The sequence below is a fragment of the Manis javanica genome, chromosome 6 (assembly GCF_040802235.1).
Source record: "Manis javanica isolate MJ-LG chromosome 6, MJ_LKY, whole genome shotgun sequence".
Taxonomy (NCBI): Eukaryota; Metazoa; Chordata; class Mammalia; order Pholidota; family Manidae; genus Manis; species Manis javanica.
This window is the reverse complement of record NC_133161.1, coordinates 18,083,332-18,106,049: the sequence shown is the minus strand read 5'-3', so window position 1 is coordinate 18,106,049 and position 22,718 is coordinate 18,083,332. Positions and strand designations below refer to the sequence as shown.

The window sequence follows — 22,718 nt, the reverse complement described above, 5'->3', positions numbered from 1 at the left end:
TAAATAAGGGCATTGCAGACATGCTGGGGAGTATTATCATAGTGACCTGATACTGAGGGGAAATGACGAGAAAGTCAGGCTGGAACACAGTTCCTTGTAGAAGGTAGTAGTAGATAATGTTGGCTAGGAAAAGTAAGCACAAATTACAAGCAGTCTTCACCAATAAGACTCCGACATTTAAATGTTGCAGAGTAGATGATAAGGAGTCATTATAAGTGACCTAGGAAACAGTGTTAGGGAAGATTAATCTGGCAGAAGAATATAACACAGATTCGTGCTTCACCTCCTTCATTCCAGCAATAAGTATTATTGAAACACAGTTGCATGAACCAATTAAAGAAAAAACCATTTCACTGAGGATGTACTCCCAGTAACATTTTACTTTGTTTTGTCCAATAATTATTCATCAAAAATTATAACATTTGAGTGTGTTGCAGTCATAGGCATAATAAGAAATTACATTATAATAAATTGTGTACCAAGTAATAATTATAAAGGCAATTCAAACAAAAATATTTAGTCTCATGGTAACAGTTTTAATTTCAATTTTTCAGATTTTAATTTGTACAAATAATTTTTTGCAGAATGCTTCCATCGTATAATCAATAAAATACCTTCAAGTATAAACATATATTACACTAGGATAAAATTCACTGAGGAAATGAAACAAATAGTAATTCAAAGAGAAAAATGAAAAATATCCAGCTGGTAAAGAAGAGCTTATTCCTATGTGTGTTAGACGCATAACGGTGGATAGCAAATCCCCATGGCATTGAGATTCCATTGGATACACTTAAAATAGTGATTTTAAAGTGTTCATCTTTTCAACATTTGATATATGTCAAAAATAATATCTTCTGAAGCCATTTAAACCCATGCTGGAAAATACTGTCAATTTAAAAGTGTGGGAAGGAGAATAGGGTTTTTCAAAGTTCCTTTAAAGTGTACACACGAAATGTTAAAGCCATTGCTCTTGGGTCAGTGTCTAAGCTTGGAACACCTGAGCCATAGAGTGTAACATGTGCACCTTTACCAAACCAAACTCCAGAGGGACTGTAGCAATGTCACATCTACCAAATGAGAACCATATAGCATATTTTAAGTATTAAAACATCAGTATTAAAATTTTTAAAAATATTTTAAAGTCAGTGCAGTTAACTAACATTTTCTCTTACATTTACATTAAGTTTATGTTTAACTAGCTGAATTTTAAGGCTATTTTTAAAAAGCAAGTCATGTCCTCTTTTTTTATATATTTCATTATGGCCATCCAGTAATTTCTAACAAATAATAATGCTGGTGAATATTAACTATTATAGAGCTGTTACAGAACCTACCTAAGAGAAGGTAAAGTCAACTCTACAAACTAAATTCCACTGTTGACCATTTTTATATTATTGTTGTTCTTGGTATTTTGAAAGAAATCAGTTAGCTTCATATAGATTGGCATCTTACTTACTGTAGGCGATCTCTTCCTCAGCATTTGTGATCTTGCCCCTCCACATGCCAAGTGATGGGAAGATCACTGCACCTGCGAAGCAGACTGGTCGTTGCCGAGCAGTTTCCTGTTTTGAAATGACACTCCCCTAGCCACTGGCCATAGCCCTTTTTCTGGGGTGGTTCCAGATCAGTTTAATCCTTGTACATGAAAGTCCACTGTGGTCCATTTAGTCTTTTTCTCCCGCTAGACTGAACAGTCTCAGTTTCTAATATGTCCTGGGTCTGCACACCATCAGTCCTCTTTTTCTGTTGCCCGTTAGCCCGGAAGTATCTATCTTAAAAACAGAGCCCAGTGTGCCAGGGGTGCTCTTTGTACTTCAGCAAAACCTTCACCTTCCTTGCATAGGACCCAGTGCCGGACATAGTGCCTCTTTTGATATCCCATCCTTGCATCTGTCAGGTGTTTATTGAGCACTTACCAGATCCGGGATCCCATGGGAACAAAGACGTCAGTCACAGATTAGACCTTTCATGAGCTTACCTTCTTGGTAGAGGACAGAAAGGGAAATAGGGGACAAAGGAACAGCACATATGTATCCAGCGCATTAATTCATGAAAGGCAGTATGGTTAAGATAGGTAGACATGCTCCAGGGGGAAGAAGTTACTCACGGAGGACAAGAAAGGCTTGGTGAACGACAGGCAGTGTGAAGAGTGAGGAGGACTCAGTCAGGATTAAGGAGCTAAGGGAGGAAGAAGCCAGAGCAATGCCAAGGAGGTGGGAAAGAGTAGGAAAAGGAAGGAAAAAATGAATGTTTGGGTTTGGGAAAGGAATGCTGAGCCAAAATGGAGGATCTGGAATGCCAGGCCCAAGGAACTCTGGGCCTTCTTAGATCAGGAGGTGGGGAGCCCCTGAAGGCGAGTGAACGAGGAGTAGTGCCAGGGGCAGACCGGGGCATCAGGGGGGGTTTCCTGAGCTTTGCGTAAGATGGGTTAGAAGGCAAGAGTCTGCAGGTAGAGGGGAGAGAGGCGATGGGTGCCGGGTCGGAGGAGGGGCTGCGGAGACGGTGAGGGCAGTGCAGACCCAGGGATGTGAGGGGGGTGCCTCTGCAGGACACAGCTGCTGCTTGACTGCAGACGGTAAGGAAGCAGAAGAAATACTCACTGAAACCAGTCTTATCTTTCCTATACTGTATTTGTAGGGGTTTTTTTTGACTTCAGGATTTCACATTTACCCATTAAATTTAATGCTACTTTTAGCTCATCATTTCAGTCTATTGAGATATTTTTGAATCCTCATTCTGTCATCAGAAAATGTAGCCATTTCTCCAAAATCCATGTGATTCTTGAATTTATACACCATCTTTTAATTTCTTTATATATATGTCATTTTTTTAAATGCTCAACAGGACAGGACAAAGTTGGAAATTTGGCGGGCATACCTCTCAAGACTCCCTCTGAGACTACAGCCATGTGTTATTCAGTACTTCAGAAATGCATGTGTTTTTCTAACTATGAACCTGGACTGTGGCTCAAGAACAGACCCTGGAACCTGAATTTGAATACCAGCTTTCCCACCTGTTAATTGTATGATCTCAAACAGCTACTCAGCTTTTCTGTGCTTTTCTCGTCTGCAAAAAGAGATAATAATAGTTCGTCCCTCATAGAGTTGTTTTGAAAATGTCAGTCTTTTAAAATTATTTCTAACAAAATAGTTAAAGCTCCCCCCAAACGATTAGCTGCTGTTTTGATAGTGACAATGATGATAACGAAGATTGCCTTCACCACCATTAGTGACAGTCCCCCCTATATTTCATCATATGCCCTAGAAGAGACTTGAGAGATCTCTTGTTGGTGTCCCCCAAGTCCCGATCCTTTTGACACAGTTATCCCTTCTTCCTGTCTCCCCATGATGGGCATGCTCAGGCCAGCAGTGGGCAATACTAGGCATTTGTTCAGTAATCCTTCTACTCCTATCCCTTCATTTTTAAGCCCCTCTCCTCCCTTCTCTGCCAGCCTTTTTAAAAACTCTCATCCTGGACAGCTTACAAATAACCCTTAGAAACAAGGTCTCTTGACCTTGAGCCAAATTTATCATTTCTTCATTCAAGTCAGTGAGTCACCCAGTTAGGAAAGAAGCAAAAGGCTATGTGACTTTTTTGTTGTCAGAGGCCAGGAAGATCCTAACTGTTCACAAACTATTGAAAATAATCTGTTCTAGAATTTTGCCTGTAATTCCAAACTCGTCCAATTTCTGTAACTCACCTTCTTTCCTTTTATGAACATCAGGGCGTTTGCTCTCAGGTGTTTTACCCTGTCTCCCGGGGTACCACTCAGACCATCAGCACTGGTTCTGTGATTCTATACTTGGAATTATTTCTGTGCCCCAAGGTCCTTGCCTAAATTCATTAAACCTGTCAGAATATCCTTTAATCTGTTGACGCAGTTGATTACTCAATTCTTAAAACAATTTATTTACTTAGTGTCTAGGATTTTGTTCATTCAACCAGTGTTTATTGAGTACTTAAACAAGAGTGTCTAGGTACAGCAGTGACCAAACAGATAAAATACTGCTTGCATGGGAGATGTTGGAGATGGGAGAGAGGAGATTTATAGTAAATATAATACATAAACATGTTATAAAGAATTTTAGGAGATAATAAGTACTGTTGGAGAACAAATGGAGGAGGGTGCATGACCCTGAGTTTAGGAGGAGGAGGTTGCTATCTCAGACAGGATGCTGCCATAGGCCCTGTCAAGTTATGGTTTGAAAACGGCTCAGAGGAGTTTGGGGAGTGAGGTAAGGTAATCTGGAAAGAGTGCCCTGGCAGAGGACAAAAGCTCTGAGACAGGGCTCAGCATGATGCTTTTCAGGCATGGGGGGAGGCGGCTTGTGTGGTCAGAGTGAAGTGAGCACGGAGGGCGTTAGAAGGATGCCCGGAAGATAACCGAGGCCCAGACCATGTCAGCCACTGTAGGGACAGGGATTTCTGCTGTGAGTGAAATGGGGCACCATTGCAGGAATTGTGTCTAGGAACAGCAAGGTCTTTCTTACATTTTAAAATATAAATATTGAGAAGAGACAGTTGGAGAACAGGGGTGGACACAAGGAGACCAATTAAGGGTGATCCAGGTGAGAAATGAAGACAGCTCATACTATTGGTAGCAGCAGAGATGACGAGAAGTGATAGAATTCTGAATACATTTGGCAGGGCCAGCCAACAGAATCCCTCGCCAGACTGGATATCAGGTGTGAGACAATGGAAGGTCTCACAAAGAACTCAGGGTTTTTTGAGTGGTGCAGAGATGGAGTTGCCAGCTATTGAGATGGAGAACACTGCAGGTTTGGGAGCAAGTAGATCAGGTTTTTAATTTGGAGTGTCTATTAGACCCCCACTTAGAGATACAGAGTCAGCAGATGGATGTATTCATCAAAAGGAGAGAGGTCTGTCCTGGGGATATATCTTTGCCAGTCATTGGCATGTAAATGGTATTTAAAGCCCATGAACTAGATGGAATCTCCATGGGAGTGAGTATAAATACGACCGAGAAGACGACTATGGACTTTAAAACGTTTGCAAGAGGAGGAGAAACCAGCAAAGGAGACAGAGAAGCCACATTCAGTGAAGTAGGAAGAAAATTAAGACAATGAGGTGTCCCAGAAACTGAGTAGAGGGATGCGAAGAGTATCAGCTGGTCCCAGCACTGCTGGGTCAGCGTTAGGGCTGCGCGTGGACTGAGTGATAATAACCTGGAGACCACTGGTGATTGTCGCAAGAGTTGTTCCTACGGACTAGAAGTGAAACCTAGATTGGTGTGGGCTTAAAAAAGACACTGGGAGGAGAGAACTTGTAAATATAGGTGAGACATTTATACGGAGTTATGCTGCAAAGGGGAACAGACAGATGGGATAGTAGCTAGAGAACTAAGGTCACATGAAGGATTTTGTTTTGTTTTGTTTTATGTATTGTTTTAAATAGAAATAAGTGCGCTTTTGTGTTTGAGGAAAATTAGGAGAAAGGGAAAATTCAATGTAGGAAAAGGGCGAATTGCTGAAATTTTGTTTTTGGTTACTGAGTAGAGGTGAGATGTAAGGCACAAGTGGGGTGAGTGGCTTCAGGCAGAACAGGGATAACGTTGTTCCCCATGATCTGTCCTTCTTATGGGAGTTGAGTTATTCTCTGTCATTTATATTTCACCATTTTGTCCAAACAGTGCAGCTGTGTTTCCCTTGTACTACGTCTTGGAACATAGCCATTGTTTTCAGTTCCTGTGCTCACCAAAAGGATCTTGATTCCTTCGCCCAAGAGAGTAAACTACTTTGGGATCCCTCCTGGCCAAATTCTCTGGAATGGTCTCCATTTCTTGGTTTCCACTATCAGATCGTTCCCTATACGGGGTAATATCTGTAGGTCTACCACGGTTGCTGAATTACAGGCCTAGGAAGAATTCTCTCAGGGTTGGGGAAGGTACTTCTGCGAAGCTTTGAAGAGGAATAAATAAAAAATAATTGATGTGGTTGTTACACAACAATGCACACTCACAGACACACACTCCCTCCCTGCACATACCACCCCATGGTGCCTGTTGCCTGTGAACCAGGTTTTTCAGGCTTGGGCAGAAAGTGTTTCCTTATTGTATGGGTCTGAAGATGCAAAGTGTCCTTACTTCCTCTCTTCGCATTTATTGCCCTCCCCCAGATCGGCACCTGCTGAGGAGTAATTAGGGCAGTCCTAATTTGGACAGCCAAATCCTGATTACAGTGAGAGGAGAAACAGGAAATGTTCTCGTTTCACTGCCAGCAAATGACTGACTTAAATAGAAAGCCATATACAATTCAAATGATCCAAAATGATATAACATTGGGGAAGGAGGCAGGGAGCAGGGAAACATTGCAATCTGATTCTTTCTCAGCAGATATCTTTTATAGAAATGATCAAATCCATAAGCTCACAATGCCCTCTGCCGAGAGCTGGTTTGTTTTCCGAGTTTACCACGAGAACCTGAGCATCCATCAGGAGTTTAGAGATCTGAGGAAAGGTCAGGAACATCTCACCTTTCTGTGAGCACCTCACTCTGGAGAGAAGGTCGGTACTGTCTAATGATGTCACGGTACATGCTTTGGATGAAGAGAGGTCTCCTAAAAGGGTAATGAGGACTAGAAGTCTTTTCCTTAATTAGTCACACCCCTTGGGGCTCAAAGGAAAACTCAGCTGTGAATTCTCTGCTGCGCTGCATTAGCAGTCAGACAGTAGGCTCTTAGTCTGCCGCTTCCAAGCTGAGCGCTTCTCTCCCTTTGCTTGTCCTCTTTGTCCTGAGGTACAACCAACAGCTTGTGGTCCCCAAAATAGTCATTTAAAAATTGGAAATCACAGATTTTTGAAGTTTCTGCCTCTTCCAATTTAGCATCAGTTTATTCAATTTTTTTTTTCCTGACCTTTCTACATTGTGTTGCGCCTGGCAGAGAATTACAAATCAAAGATCTACTCATAGAGCCCCAAGTGATATGACATGGCATGTTTTTACTAGGAGAAGGAGTAACCATCTTCAGGACCCACTTTTCACCACTTCTCCCCAGAGGACCAGAACTCACACCAGCGCGTGAGGGAAGGGTGACGTAGGGATAAACTTGCTATCACTGAAATCAGGTCTGGCACAAGGCTGGGCACTTTTATGGCCCCTAGTATGTTTGTTGAATGGATGAGGAAATTCCTGGCAGACTAAACATGATGAGCAAGGAGTGGGGCGGCATGATAGATGGCTGTGATACATGGGGGAGAGGCTGAGAAATCAAAATGACTAGAGTGGACACCATAGTTGTGTAGAAACAGGCAGAAAAGGGGGATTTGGATAACTTCCCATATTACATAAAGGAATGCTGTTGTAGGTTTTGGTGAGGAGGACGACCTCCCCCTTCCACGATCGAAGTGTCATTTTAAAATCTCAGTGGCCCCATTGTGCAGATTAGCCACCAGGAGCCATGGTGAGTCATGAAGCCCCTCCAGTTTCCTGTGTAGCCAGAAGCCAGAGTCCTGCAGGAACCAGAGCCTAGTGGAATTCACCTTGCTGCCTTTGCCACCGAATTAACTTTGAACCTCAGAAGAGTCAAGGGCATATGCCAGCAAAATCCTCTGCAAGCTCTATGCAAGCTTGTCTTCTTGTCTGTCTCTTGAAGTTATGTTATGTCCCCCCCCCACCTTCTTGGCTTACCCAGCACAGATATATTCATTTTTATTAAATATTGAAGAGATACAAAGAACATTTATAAAATGTGTACAGTATCTTGTTCATAGAGATAATTCAGCAAATGAAAGCTTTTATTGCATGCTCCTATAATTTATTATGTATAACTCTAGTATTTACCCATTGTATTGCAATTTTAAATTTTTTATTGTGTATTTGATCAATTGTTGATTTACATGTCTTTCTCTCTCAAAAATATTGTTTTCAACTATGGATTTGTATCAGAGTTATTTGGGGAGATTTCAAAATGCACATACTGGATTTCCCACACTAGACCCACTGCGTGTGGGGCTTGGGCAAGAGTAGTTGTTAGATGTTCCCAAAGTGATTCTCAGGTGCGTTACTGATCTAAACTCTGAGGCTCTAGAAGGAAGTTACTATGTCTTTTCCACATAATTATCTCCAACTTTTAGCATGATGTCTGTGTACACATCTTTCCCTTATGTTTATTGATCAAGTGACTAACTTCACTCTACTTTTCCAGCGCACATCAGCAGCCTTCTGCCAAATACAGATGCCGGCCACTTAACCAGGTGTGCCACAAATTCTGTAGTAAGCAAGCAGTCTTAATTTCTGCCACCTAACCCAGTCTACCCTGATCAGATAGGAGTCTCTTGCAGCAATGTTGATGCAAAATAATAAGGACCTGGACTCAAATGGAAAGACACACTCAGGAAAGTAAGCAGTCACGGGCCAAGGGATTTCACTGGCATTAACTCACCTAGTCAGTCACAGCTGTTGTGAAGATTAGATTCTCCCAACCTTACAGATGAGAAATGGAGGTCCAGAGAGGTACATGACCCTGCTAAGGTCACAGAGAATGGCTGTGGCTGTGCTGGAAGCTAAGTCTGTCTGACTCTAAAGTCCAAGGAATAGTCAATGGAATTAAAGGGGAAACAGGAAACCTAAAAATGTTCAAATGGTTTAAAGAGACATTTTAATAGGAGCACAGACCCCAGAACAGTAGATTTGGGTCCAATTCAGGCTCTCATCTCTTGGTTATTTTACCACGATGGGCTAGCCGAAATATTTCATGTATCAAATGGGCATAATAATCACAGTACCTACCTCATAGAATTGTTAGGATTGAATACATGCAGAGTACTTGGAAGACCACCTAGTTCATGGTAAATGCTAAGTATCTGTCAGCTAATGTTATTATTTATTGTTGCTGCTGGTGGTAGTGATGTTTTTGTTATTATTTACTTTTAAATTAATTCATTGATAATATTGTTGATATTCTAATATTACTAACATAAGGAAAGACCTCATACATGATGTTTGAGCCAAATTCTGAAGGCTGATCAGGAGCCATGTGAAGATATGGGTAAAAACATTCCAGAAAGAGGAGGCCGCAGGTATGAAGATGCACAGGCTTAAAGCTAAACTGAGTTAAGGTTTGCGTAACTGGAACAGAGAGCGCAAAGAGACTGGACACTGAGTGAGGTTGGACAGGGGTGGAAGTCAGATTACTTGAATTATTGCTGGCTGCACAAGAGAATTATGTGAGAGCTTAAAGGACACCCCTGCTGAGCCCCACTTCAGAAGGTGAGATTTATTTATCTTTTAAAGATTCTACCTAGGTATTCCATGTGCAGCCAGGATTGAGGACCACTGATGAACTATCTCAAGGCCAGGGAATTTGAGTTTTGTTCTAAATGCAATGAGAAAGCATACACTTAAGTTACCTGGTCTGAATCTTTTTATAAGGATCTTGAGGATATCCTAATATCTATATTTGCTTATCAAAAATATTCTGATTTGCTTATCAAAAGAAAAATCTGAACATTTACAGTTGAGACAAAAATTTTTAGGGACAATTTTTATACTCTTGGTCCACTGTGTTACAATATAATTTCTTTTTGGTATTTTAAATATCAGACAGTTATGACCCTTCATATGAGAACTGGTCTATTTAAAAATTGTTATTAAATTTTCCCCAACAGTTACTTTCTGTAAACTTTCAAATTCCAGTTCTTTTTCTGAGGGTCCTCTTGAATTGTTTCTGTTTCCCATGAACCATTTCTAGAGTTACCAGATGCTTCGTAACTTGTGATTCCAGACCATCACACAGCTCTCTCACCAGCACTGAGTGTGATATAAAAAATAACATGGTGTTTCTCTGCTTGTTTCCTGTTTGTTCTGCTCCATGTTAGCATAAGGGATTTTTTGGTTTTGCTGTTTCATTATAATCAGAAGCATGGCCCTAACTTATTTTTGCATCCCTCATTCTAAATATCACTGTGTTGCTGGCCATCGCACTGTAGTTTGGCTTACTGTACAGGTCCAGTCATTTACAGTTGAAAATTGACCATAGTAGCTTAATTCGGACCATCCTTGCCTGGGGTTCATTTGTCCAGCTTGGCTTCTAATGTTTGAAGTGCCTGAAAGATTCAGTCTGGGAAAGTAAACATCACGCCCTGACTGGCACCAAACATTTGACTCCAATTAGCCATACCTGCCCCTGGTCGTTTACCTAATGAAAGACTCAGCACCCCAGCTGTGTCCAGAGACCAGGCCCACCGGCACTTTGTAACTGCTCCAGAAAGGAGGCAGTGCACATCAGAGCCAGTCAACACCAGCAGATGTTTTCTGAATGAAATTCACTGAACTGTGTCTGGAGGGTGGGCCCTTCTCGTGGCCCCCCTATCACCTGTTCCGAGAGGTATGCCCATTTTCCTCTTTCTCATGGGAACAGGCCCAAGAAGTTGCACAGATGGCTCTGTCTTTGGGCCACTGAGCCTTGAATTAATTAGTAGATTATGGTTCTGGTAGTGGTGATTAACTCTGCTCTTCCTGTGGAATAATTGTTGAAGCTATAGCTCTTCTTTTTTGAGACTATTTGAACAGGTCCTGGAATTTTGTAGCCCACACAATACAGTTTATCACAAAATTATAAACAAAAGAATAAACAAACAAATGCAGTTGATCAGGATTTAAACTTTGCCATTTGAAAGAAAAATTCCCTTTAGGGTAATTGTATGTTGGTAATCAATGCCAATATTTCAAATTAGAATATTTAGAATTGCATTTAGGATTGATGCTTATTCCAGTATGAATTAATACTTCATTGTTGAGGGTAGTATATAGGTAGCATTTTAGTTGATTTGGATTACTATTGTTTAATAAGACAGGATCAGTGAATATTAGTGAAGGCATAATATAATATTGAATAATTAAATTAAGTCAGTCTTTTAAAAGGACATAAATAAATAATGTGGGTACCTTTAATCTAATAGTCCACTTTTTTTTCAATTCTGCTAGTGCTAAAATGAAAAAGTCTCCAAAATGTACAATATCATTGCAAATCTACAGACCCAAACTTTTTCCTGAACCCTAGGACAGAAGTATGCCAGTATCGATGGGCTCATTTAGATGCTGGAAACCTGAGCTGGGTTTGGGCTTCTGACCCTGTGGAGCAGAATTTAACTTACAGTATGGATATAAGGAATTGAGCCACTCAGCCAAAATACTTTCTACATATGGACACTGAAATTTAAGTTTTATATAATTTCCACGTGTCTCAAAATATTCTTCTTATTTTTCTTAACCACTTAAAAATGTCCACACTGTTCACAGCTTACAGGCATGCAGAGTCACCTGATGGGGCAGATTTAACCCGCAGGCCATAGTGCCCAGCCCAGTGTAGAAAAAAAACTTGTAATGTGAAGTTATAAATGATAAGTATAAAAGGAGGGTTTTTATCATTTGCTTTCCAACAGGAGAGATTATTGTGGACTGACATAGTCAACAAATTCTTACCAGAGAAAGTGAGACTTCAAGGAGACTCTCTAATAACAGGCCATCTAGAAATAAGTGGAGTAGAAGTTTTGTCAATAAATAATGAAGTCTTTGGTTCATTTGTGAGTCAGGACTTTTTAATGTTGGACTTTTTCAGAGGGGGACACACCTGAATTCATTATTCTCATTTGTGTTGAATTCAGAGAGCATGCTGAGACCCTGAAGGAGTGATCCACAATTTGGTTAAAATGCCAAATGACTTGACAGCTCACCTAAGTCATTTGGTGCAAAGAAGAGTGAAAAACATTAAAATGGTTTTAGTGTAATGTTATCTAGACTCCTGAAACTGAAGAGGGCTTATCTTTATCTCTAGTTCAGTTCTTACACACTTTCCAGGTACTTGGTGTTGTGCTAGGCACTGGGGACACGGCAACTAATGAGAAATCAACTCTACCCTCAGAGAACTCATTGTCCAGCAAGGGGATCCCAGCTTGTGAAGAAGTGTAGTAGGAGCGGTTACAGTAGCGGCGAGCGCAAGGCAGTGGTTCTTCCCACTGAGCGCGCAGTGGAATCATCCAGGAAGCTTTTGAAAATTCTGATGCCTCGGTCCCACCCCCAGAGATTCTGGCTTACGTAGGCCCAGGCATCTAGTTTTTTTAAAAGTTCCCAGGTGAGTTTTTATTTAATTTTATTTTATTGTACCTAATGGGCAATCAAGGGTGAAAATCTCTGGTACAGGGGTGATGAGGCACAACAGAGAGAACTCAGCCGTCCCAAGGGAAGAGTGGAAGTAACGCTTAATCAGTAGAGGCAAACAGGAAGATGTAAGAAAAAGACTTTCTAGGCAGAGAGAATACACAGAAGTAGTGAACAGCGTATCCCATTCAAAAAACTCTGAAATACTCCTTATTTATAGGGTGGTCAGCCAACACAGCAGGGGTTTGACTTGGGATTAGTGAACGAAAGAGTGAAAAAATAGCAGGAGATGAAGCCAAAAAGGTATCTTCATGCCTTGCTGTGTTTGGACTCGCTCTTAGGATTAGGAGTCAGTGAAGAGTTCTAAGAAGAATAACATGACTGTGTTTTTACAATTTAAGAAAAACAACTCTTCCGATTAGTGTGGTAAATTGGACCGATAGTCTTGAAGATTTAGGCAAGGTGCCCAGTTACAAGGTTGCCTCCAAGTCCAACTGAGAAATGATAAAGTTCTAAATATAGGTTAATGGCAGTGAACCTGAACAGGAAAACAACAGATTTATAAGGTACTAAGGAGGTGGAATTGACAGGATGTGGTGACTGTGGGTGTTTAGGATTGCTGAGAGTTCCTGACTTCAGTAATAGGATGAATGGTTGAACCGTTGACCAAAGTAAGGAATACTAGATGTTTAGTGGGAGAGGGAGACGTGGATAATAAATGAGCTTCTTTTGACTCGTCTTAATTTGAAATACTACTAGGATTTTCAAGAAGAATTCTCCAGTAAACCTTTGGATATGTAGGTCCAAGACTTAGAGGGCAGCCTTGAAGATATTAATTTAGAATTATTTGGAGTATAGGTTGGTCAGGTCTGAGTAGAAGATGAGGCTGCCCAAGTGAGAAATGCAGAATGCTTTGAAACATCAATATTTAAAATATGGAGAGAGGAAAAAAGCATCAGTTTGGCTAAGAAAGAAGTTAGGGTAGCAGGAGTTAATCCAGGAGAAGGTGACATTGTGGAAACCAAAGGAGTAATATTTCAAGGAGGGAGTAATCAAAAATCAGATGCTTTAGCATAATCAAAGAACGTGAAGAATAAAATACACCCACAGGTTCGGGGAGCAGTTTCACAGGAATGGTGGTTCTAGAACTTTGACTGCAGTTGATTTAAGACTGAATTTGGACTTCAGTCAAATGTGTGGAGTGGAGATTTGTCAAATGGATGGCAGAAGAAATAAAGACAAAATAATAATAACTAAAAAGAAACTTTTAGTATGATTTCCCAAAAATGAATGTTCTAGCAATTCCAGTGTGTTTTGGTGGCATGAGGTAGAAGATACATACTTCTCTCTTCTTGCCCATATACTGATTTCTAAGAGACCAGAAAGGATAATGAACTGCTTGTTGTTGCTTTTGTTAAACAGAAGTAAAATAAAATGAGACCAAAAAAAAAAAAAAGTGTGGAGTGGATACATTTAGGAAGCCCTTTTCCAAAGCTAACACATAGAAAGTCCAAATAAAACTATATGATTTTTAAAAATGTATTTTAAATGTGTAGCCAAATTCAAAAGGAAGAAAGAGAATTCTCCAGATTCCTCCAATGAAAGAGAAAGTAAAAGGTATACAACAAGCAAAGGTTGAAGTTCAGTGGCCTGCCAAGGTATGAGGACCACATTTAGAGGGTGTCTTAGTCCTTTTGAGCTGCTATAAGAAGATACCACAGACTATTTGGTAGCTTATAAGACATTTCTTACAATTCTAGAGTCTGGAAGTCCAGGAACATGGTGCTAGAAGGGTTAGGTGATGCCCTCTCCCAGGTCACAGATTTCTCATTGTATTGTCACTGTGGCAGAAGGCTCTAGAGAACTCTGTGGGGTCTCTTTCATAAGGGCACCAATCCCATTTATAAGGGCTCCATCCTTATAATCTAATCAGTTCCTAAAACCCCCACCTCCTAACACTATCACATCGGTGGTAGGATTCCAACATGTGAATTTTGGGGGAGTACAAACATTGAAACCATACTAGAGGTCAAGACCCAATTAGGGGTTAGCATTTTAACACCTGCATGGCAGGGGCTTTCATTTGTGCAGAGATTATCTAAGGGGATTTTCCGCCCATGAATGGGACTGAGAAAACTCTGGGCTTGGGAATGAGCCACCCAATTTAGAGTAGAAAAGGTGACCCCTAAAAGAAATCAGAATCCCATACATGTATATGTAAGTAGGGACCTCAATTTGCACTACCCATGTTGGGAGAGAATGTTTTACAGCAAGAAAAGGAAAAAAAAAAAACTCAAAGCTTACTTAGAACTAGTGAAACCCATAGACAGGATGCAGAATAGGCTGATGCAAACCACCTATGTGACATCTCCAAAACTCAGGGCAAATGTGGGATTCCTGCAGAGGACAAGTCCCACTGAGGTAGAGCTGCCCACATTAGAAAACTCACCATCTCAATAAAAGAAGGAAATTGCAACCAACAGGACACTTGACATCCAAAGAACTTCCAAATAATATAGAATCACATAAAAGGAACTTTAAAATTGCTGCTTTTAATATATTTCAAAGAGATGCAGGAAGGGCTATAATACTAGGACAGGGCATTTTGGAGGGGAAGCCAGTGGATTTGTAACAGAGCTAAATAGAACATTTAGAGATGAAAATACAACAACTGAAAATTTTTCAAAAAGCTTTAGAGGGGCTACATCGTAAAGTAAATCATGGAGAGTAATTTCATGAATTGAAAAAGTGAATGAGAGGCGAGAAAGAGAAATCAGTGAGTGGAGACCATTCATTCGATGACAGTGTCTGTGAAGGAGAAAGAGGAGCTTCCCCAGAGAGAAATGCTGAAGAAGGAGGAGATTCATTTATTCATTCATTCATTCATCCATTCATTTTTTGAAAAAATAACAGGGACTGGAGAATATATTGAGAGAGACATTAGATATACAGGAAAAATAATTGGAGGGAGAAAGGATCCCCAAAAGCCACGTAAAGGGATTGCTGAAGTGAATGAGGTTTGAACGTATTTCCTTGGGAGCCAGAAAGTGGAATCTTTGAAAGTATGTAATTAGGTTCCCTCTTTTCTCTGTCAGATGGGAAGAATGTGGGGGATAAGCAATGAGGAGATAGAGTGCAAAGGTTTAAAAAATAGCCATTGATGGAATGGAAGAGGAGCTTGATCAGGACAATCTGTTGTAAAAAGAATGCCAGAGAACATTGAGGGTCCATCTGGCGTGGAGTATCATATGCTTGAGGCAGTACCATTCTATAACACTGCACCCAGCACCCAAGTATAAAGGTATAAAACTTAGATTGTGAGGCTGATCCTTAAATATCACAGAAAAAGATGCAAGAAAGTAACAAGGGAAAAAAGGGACTAGAAGGTAGCAGTGAGAGTAATTTGAGAGATCTGAGGAAAGAAGGTCTATAGTTTAATTTTTGTATCACTGACCATAGTTACTGTTAGTAACTTACAGTGAGAAGAATTCTAGAAATATTTATTCTAGCATATTGTCAGAAGACCAGGGCAGTATTGCTCCCTGCAACATGAAATCATATTACCTTAAGTCAAGATATCATGAGTTAAGGTTTTTAGGCTTCAACTTCCTTTGTCTACAAACACTACATTGTCTATTGGGTAAAGGAGGTTTTATCAAACACACATGTGTACATGTATTGCATATACAAAAGTGTATAATGTTCACCACTATAATGCTTTACCAACATAAATTCCTGACTCTGATGTGGAAGAGCAGAGGGACCTCTGTGAGTCTTGGTCAACTTCAGAGGAGTAGCTAGCTAATTAACACTCCCTTCATGAATAAATATCATTTCTGTCACCTAGAATTGCTGATGAGGAATTTTAGACCATTGAAATTAGTTACAGTGATGGAAGTGTTGATCAGAAAGAGAAGCTTTTTGACTAAGTTGAAAAATTGAACATTGCAGGTACATTCTGATAAGAGCAGTGTTATAGCTGACGCATGGGCCCCATTCAAGGACTTGAAGCCTGTCACTCTAGGTCACTAGTCAAAGTCCACTGCAGAGAGCAATAATCAAAGACTTCTTCTGCCTGACATCACGGGCAGAAGGTTTCTCTGTGATGGTACATTTGCTTTGAATAGAGGGGTCCATAGTTCAAAAAATACCTTCAAGTACAGCTAATTGGTCATTCAAACCAAGAAGTCAGAGAACAACCTTTTATACCACTTTCGTCACCTTTCAGATACCATTTTTGTCATCGTTTAATAGCATTCTTCTACATGACTACCCCACTTTTTATTTGTTCAACATCTTTCTTAAAAAATCCCCCCTAAAACGTACCATACACTTTTATTTGTCCTAAGGGATTAACTCTGATGGGGGGATGAATTATTATTATCACTAGCTTTCACAATGACTCGACAATAAAGAAACTATGAATGAAGTCTAGAAATTATGTTTCCCAGTAATGCGACCTGGTAAGGATGTCATGCTTCCAACTCAGATAACGGGTTACGTTAATAAGAGAGATGGGTGTAGTACCTTTTTCCTGCAGCAAAAGTAAGTGAAAAATGCTAACTGGATACCAGGCATTTTACTGAGATGTCTCTTTTCTGTTGATTGTGTTTAGGGGTATTGTCCAGTCTGAAGAGAAACTTGTTATCAGTGCATCTTGGGCAAAAGACGATGATATCAGCAGGCTTTTGAAATCTCTACCAAACTGGATTAATATGGCTCAACCGAAACAGCTGAGGGCAAAGAGAGACGAGGAAGAAGACTTCATAAGGTGAAGGTCTATTTTCTAAGTTGTACTGAACATGGGAGGAAAACGTCTGTTTAGCTGATACTTTCTTCCACGAAATTTTGCCAATTCTAAGTATCAAGTAGCAATGAACTAACTTAGCAGATTTATATTCATCCCAGCACACCTCTTTTCCCATAGAAGTATGCCTTGTGCTCAAAACTTTAGAAGGAAGGGATTGATATGAATAAGATTTGGAGCATTGTTAAATCAAGTTTACTATCTTTCAGTTTGTATGTCATTCTCCCCTCTTAGGGGAAACATATTCATCAATTCCTTTATTCAGCAAAGTTATATTAACTTTGTTATCTGTCATGCTTTGGAAACATACAATAATATAAAGCTCCTACCTATTCAGAGTATGTTGCAGTGGTTCTGAGCACGTTTTTCAGTTTATAGAACTGTTAGCTGAACTTTCTAGAAATACACATGTGCTTCCCATGTCTGTTCACGTGCTCTGTATTCTGATTGTTTTCTACTTATTTAGACAAAAGTAAGGTCTCTCTTTCAACTTTATCACTCAACATTTACCTTTGTACAATTTAAATTATTTACCTAGCAACGAAAATGTGGCCTAATTTTATGAAGTAACTCATTTTCACCTGGCTTCCTTGCCACCGTGAAATGTTGTCACCTTTGTCATTTTCAGAGCTGTGTAAGTAGAAAAAATTTGTCTCATTATTTAGATTTATCCTTACTGTCCTTTGCCTGTCCAAGTGAAATGAATAAATAGTAAAAAATTTAAAACCTCTTTAAAGAAGCAAAGACCAGAAAAGGAATAAAAAAATGTAATGGCCAATACCTTACTTTTAATTCATCATAGACCTGTGAGCTTCATCTCTTTCTCAGAATGTGGGTTGCAAGTATAAATAGGTTTTTATTGCTCACAACATTAACCATATTCAAACAATGTAGTGCTATTTTTTAGCATTTTATTATGAAAATTTACTATAGTGCCATTTAAAACTTCTTCAAAGTCATGAGACTCAAAAATTCACCTGTAACTTAACCTAAAGCATTTCTGTTTGATTTTTCCTTATTATTCACACTATCTCAGAAAAAACTAGTCAGGTAGTTACACTGATATAAGAAACTGTTTATAGTTTACTTTTTTTAGTTAACAGACTTTGTTTTTGGAGGGAGCAGTTTTAAATATTTAAAAATATTGAGCAAAAGGTACAGAATTCCCTTATGTCCCCTCACCCACTGTCCCACTCCAGTTTCCTCTGTTTTTAACATCTTGCATTAGAGTGATAACATTTTTTTAAATTGGTAAGTTAATATCAATAGATTATTGTTAACTAAAGTCTATAGTTTACATTAGGGTTCCCTCTGTGTTGTCCCTTCTGTGGGTTTTGACAAATGTATAATGAATGTATCCACAATTACAGTATCATTGAAAATAATAGTTTCACTGCTCTAAAAATCCTCTGTGCATCTCTTGTCCCCCCTACCTTCCTCTTGATGAACCCTTAGCAGCCACTCTTTTTTTTTTTTAATTGTCTCCATAATTTTGCCTTTTCCAGAATGTCATATAATTGGAATCATACAATAGGTAGCCTTTCCAACTTGGCTTTCGCTTAGCAATATGTGCTTAAGTTTCCTTCATGTGTATTGTGGCTCAATATCTTTTTTCATCTCTGAATAATATTCCCTTGTATGGAAGTACCACAGTTTATCCATCACTTATTGAAGGATGCTTTGATTGCTTCCACATTTTGGCAATTGGAAATAAAACTTCCTGTAAACATTTATGTACAGGTTTTTGTGTGGATGTAAGTTTTCAACTCATTTGGGTAAATACCAAAGAGTGTGATTGCTAGATTGTATGTTAAGCGTGTATTTAGTTCTGTAAGATATTGCTAGACTGCCTTCCAAAGTCGCTGTACCGTTTTGCATTCCTATGAGCAGTAAATGAGAGTTGCTCTCATTGAGTTGCTAGCATTTGGTGTTGTCAATGTTTTGGATTTGGTACATTCTCATAGTTGCTTAGCGATGTCTCATTGCTTTAATTTGTATTTCCCTAATGACATGATATTGAGCATCTTCTCATATGCTTGATACCTGTCATATTTTTTGGTGCAAATATATTAAGATCTTTTGCCCATTTTTAACAAAGTTGTGTGTTTCCTTACTGTTGAGTTTTAAGAGTTCTTTGTGTGTTTTGGATACCAGTCCTTTATCTGATATGTGTTTTGCAAAGATTTTTCTCCTAATTTGTACCTTGTCTTTTTAATCTCTTCACAGCATCTTTCTTAGAGCAGAAGTTTTTAATTTTAATCAAGTCCAGCTTATTGATTTTCTTCTTCTTTTATAGATCATGATTTTCAGCCTTTTGGTTTTAATTGAGTATTTTTTATGATTCCACTTTTTCTCTTCTCTTGGTATGTAAATACTCCTTTTTTTTGCCCGCTCTTTTTAGTGGTTACTCTAGAGTTTGTAATACACATTTATAACTAATCTGAGTCCACTTTCAAATAATGCTGCAAGTACCTTATAACAAAGTATTTCCAATTCCCTCCTGCCAGCCCTTATAACATTCATTTCATTTATCTATAAGCTGCAGTCTCTACATTGCTATTATTATTTTGAACAAACTGGTACTTATTTTCTTTCATTTATTGCTTTTTAAAAACTCTTTCTTTCTTAACATAGGTCCAAGTTTCTGACCTGTACCATTTTCCTTTTCCCTAAAGAACTTCTCTTAATGTTTCTTGTAAGGCAGGTGTCCTGGTGAAAAATTCCCTCAAGTTTTGTTTGTCAGAGAAAGTATTTATTTTTCTTTCACTTTTCAAGAATGGCTTTGCAGGGTACAAAATTCTAGGTTGGTGATTCTTTCAACACTTTAAATATTTCACTCCACTAATCTTCCATAATTTTTGAAGAGATTCTATGTGATTCTTATCCTTATTTTTCTATAGGTGAGGGGTTTTTATTGTTGTTCTGATCTAGCTTCTTTTAAGATCTTTTTCTTTGTTTTTAATTTTGTGCCGTTTAAATATTATATGCCTACTTGAATTTTTTTTTTTTTTGGTGTTTTTCACGCTTGGTGTTCTCTTGAGTTTCATGGGTCTATGCTTGGATTTCTATCATTAATTTGGGGAGATTCTCAGCCATTCTTGCTTCAACTATTCTGTTCCTATTTTTGTTTCTTGTCCTTATGGTGTTCCCATTTTGTATATACTACACCTTTTATAATTGTTCCACAGTTCTTTTGTCTTTTCATGCTTTTATTTCCTCCTTGAATTTTAATTGTAGAAGTTTCTATTAACATTTCTTCAATCCCACAAATTATGCCCAATCTGTTGACAAGCCCATCAAAGGCATTTTTCATTTCTGTTATGGTATGTTTGTTTTCTAACATTTCCTTATGATTCTTAAAGCTTCCATCTCTCTGCTTACATTACCTATAGTTTACTTTTTATTGAATAAATATTATGTAAGTGCATATATCAAAGACATAGTTTGGTAAATTTCCATACTGTCCATGTGTAACTAGTACCCAGATGAAGAAACAGAACATAGAAACAATAAGCCCTTGTATGCTTCCTTTTAGTCACTACTTGGCCTCCCCAAAAGTTACCCTTTCTGACTTACAAACATTGATTAATCTCTTTTGGGATTCCATATAAATGGAATCATGCAGTTATGTATTCTTCTGTGACTGGCTTAATTTGTTTTGCACTATGTTCGCAAGATAAATCCATATTGTTGTGAATAGGTCTTTATTACTCTATCATCTGTTTCATATTCCATTGTGTGAATACACCACAGTTTTTTAAAAAATATTTTATTATGTGTGTGTGTATGTATATGTATACACACATTCATTCTGTTGATGGGTACCTGGGTAGTTTCTAGGTTGGAACTATTTCAAACAGTGCTGCTGTGAATATTCTACTGTATGTCTTTTGCTAATCATACATGTATATTTCTAGGAGTAGAATTGCTGGGTCATAGGGTATGCATATGTTCGGTTTTGGTGTACACTGCCCAGCAGTTTTCCAAAGTGATAGTAAGAGTTTGCACTCTCACGGCATCGCTCCATATCTCTTATATACTTGACATTTTGCATCTTTTTTAGTCTTCTAGTAGTTCTGTAGAGGTATCTCATTGTGGTTTAATATGCATTTCATGATTAATGAAATAAGCACCTTCTGTTGTACTTTAATGCATTTATTTACCATTTGAATATCCCCTCAAATACTTGTTCAAATCTGTTGCCCATTTTTCATTAGGTATCTGTCTTTTCCCTACTGTTCAGGATATAACTTCTCTTAAATAGATAGGCAATGTGTTCTCCTACTTTACAAGTTGCTTGTTTACTCTTTTAATGGTGTTTTCTAACAAACAGACTTTTTAAATTTTATTAAGTCAAAAAAAATTTTTTTTTAGATAGGACATTTGTTTCCTATTTGAAATCCTTACAGCAAAGTCATAGAGATGTTTTTCTCTAAAACCATTATTTTAATGAATATATTTGTCCCCAGTATCTGAAATAAATTAATAAACTCTGAATACTTTCATTTCCTGCTCCTGTTCTCTCCACTTCCCCTTAATGGACACTGCATGGCCATGGCAGTAGTATCAGACAGTAGCCTCATGGCTTTTTTTTAACAAGAGAGGTAAAGAATGATTGAGACATTGATTAACTGGCACCCCAGGTAGGAATAATCACATTGATCTGAGGACAGAGGTCAGGCCACCAAGCTTTATTTACTCTTTCCTAGTATTTTCATCACATTTTCCTGCTGCCAGATACTTAGGCAGTCTGTAAGCATATTCCCACTCTTCTCTTTAAATGCACTCATCTAATCATATTTATATCATGAATAATTATATTAGCAGCAACTTCTCAGGGCTAAACTATTTTTCCCAACTTTTCAGGTTACTTTAAATGAATATAAGTCTTCTTCTTGTTGTTCTCCATCTTATATTATTACATAACTTCTTAATGGTATTTTATGCTGATAAAGGAGATTTTCGATCAGTTTTATTAGTTATCTCCAATAGCTTAGAATTAAAGGGAAGGGTTTCTAGCCCTATTCCAAAAAAGAGAATTCTGATGCAAAGAGACAGACCTCCTAATATATCACCTCGTGCTTCTGATTTAGGTGATCTAGAATTAAACGCCTGGCTTTTTTTTATATTTTTCTCTTGTTTTGCTCCTGGAATTGTATCTTAAATTTGAAGACAAAAAAATGGTACATTTTTTTTAATGTTTGGTGAATTGTAATGTACAAGAAATAAAGTGTAATCTTAGGTGTATAAACCAATTAAGTGTTATGTGTGATTTTACCCATGTAACCATCTCCCAGATTAAAATGGAGAACAAAATTTTCTAGTACCCCAGAAATCCTGCCCTCAGCGTAACCACTATTCTGACTTTCACCACCATATTTTTTGACTGTCCTCAAATTTTATATCAATTTAATCATAGTATCTGATTTATTTTGCAGATCATTATACCTGAAAGCTTTTTGTCCATGTTGTTGCATGTAGACATGATTTGAAAGCAAATTATATTTGCTTAACAGAGGAAAAATAAATAATTTTTTAGTTCTATTTTGTTTTGTATGTGATTGATTCTTTCCTCTTCATCTGTCATATTCCCTACCCCAGTTGTAAATTGAAAGCAAAGGTAGGTAGGCGAGAAAACACTTCATTGATATTCCAATGTGGTAGAGTTGACAAAGCGCCTTGATTTAGCACATCAGAGTACCATAGAGCATGGCAGGAGCCAGAAAGACTGGAGGCACATTCTCCTCCTATAATTAGTTTTTAAAGCTCGGAGTGCTGTTTGGCTCACAAATG

At 38.5% G+C, this 22,718-nt stretch overlaps 1 protein-coding gene across 3 annotated transcripts in view; it reads left to right on the top strand.

Moving 5' to 3' along the window:
* The window catches only part of EXOC4 (exocyst complex component 4), a 778,194-nt gene that overhangs the window by 625,951 nt on the left and 129,525 nt on the right, over positions 1-22,718 (top strand). For 2 of the 3 annotated variants that reach the window (XM_037019539.2, XM_073238446.1), the window contains exon 13: positions 16,734-16,889. In XM_037019539.2, coding sequence (XP_036875434.2) covers positions 16,734-16,889 — 156 coding nt within the window. Of the gene's footprint in view, positions 1-2,847; positions 3,817-16,733; positions 16,890-22,718 lie in introns of those variants that run through there. The other variant, XM_073238447.1, reaches the window with a different exon arrangement.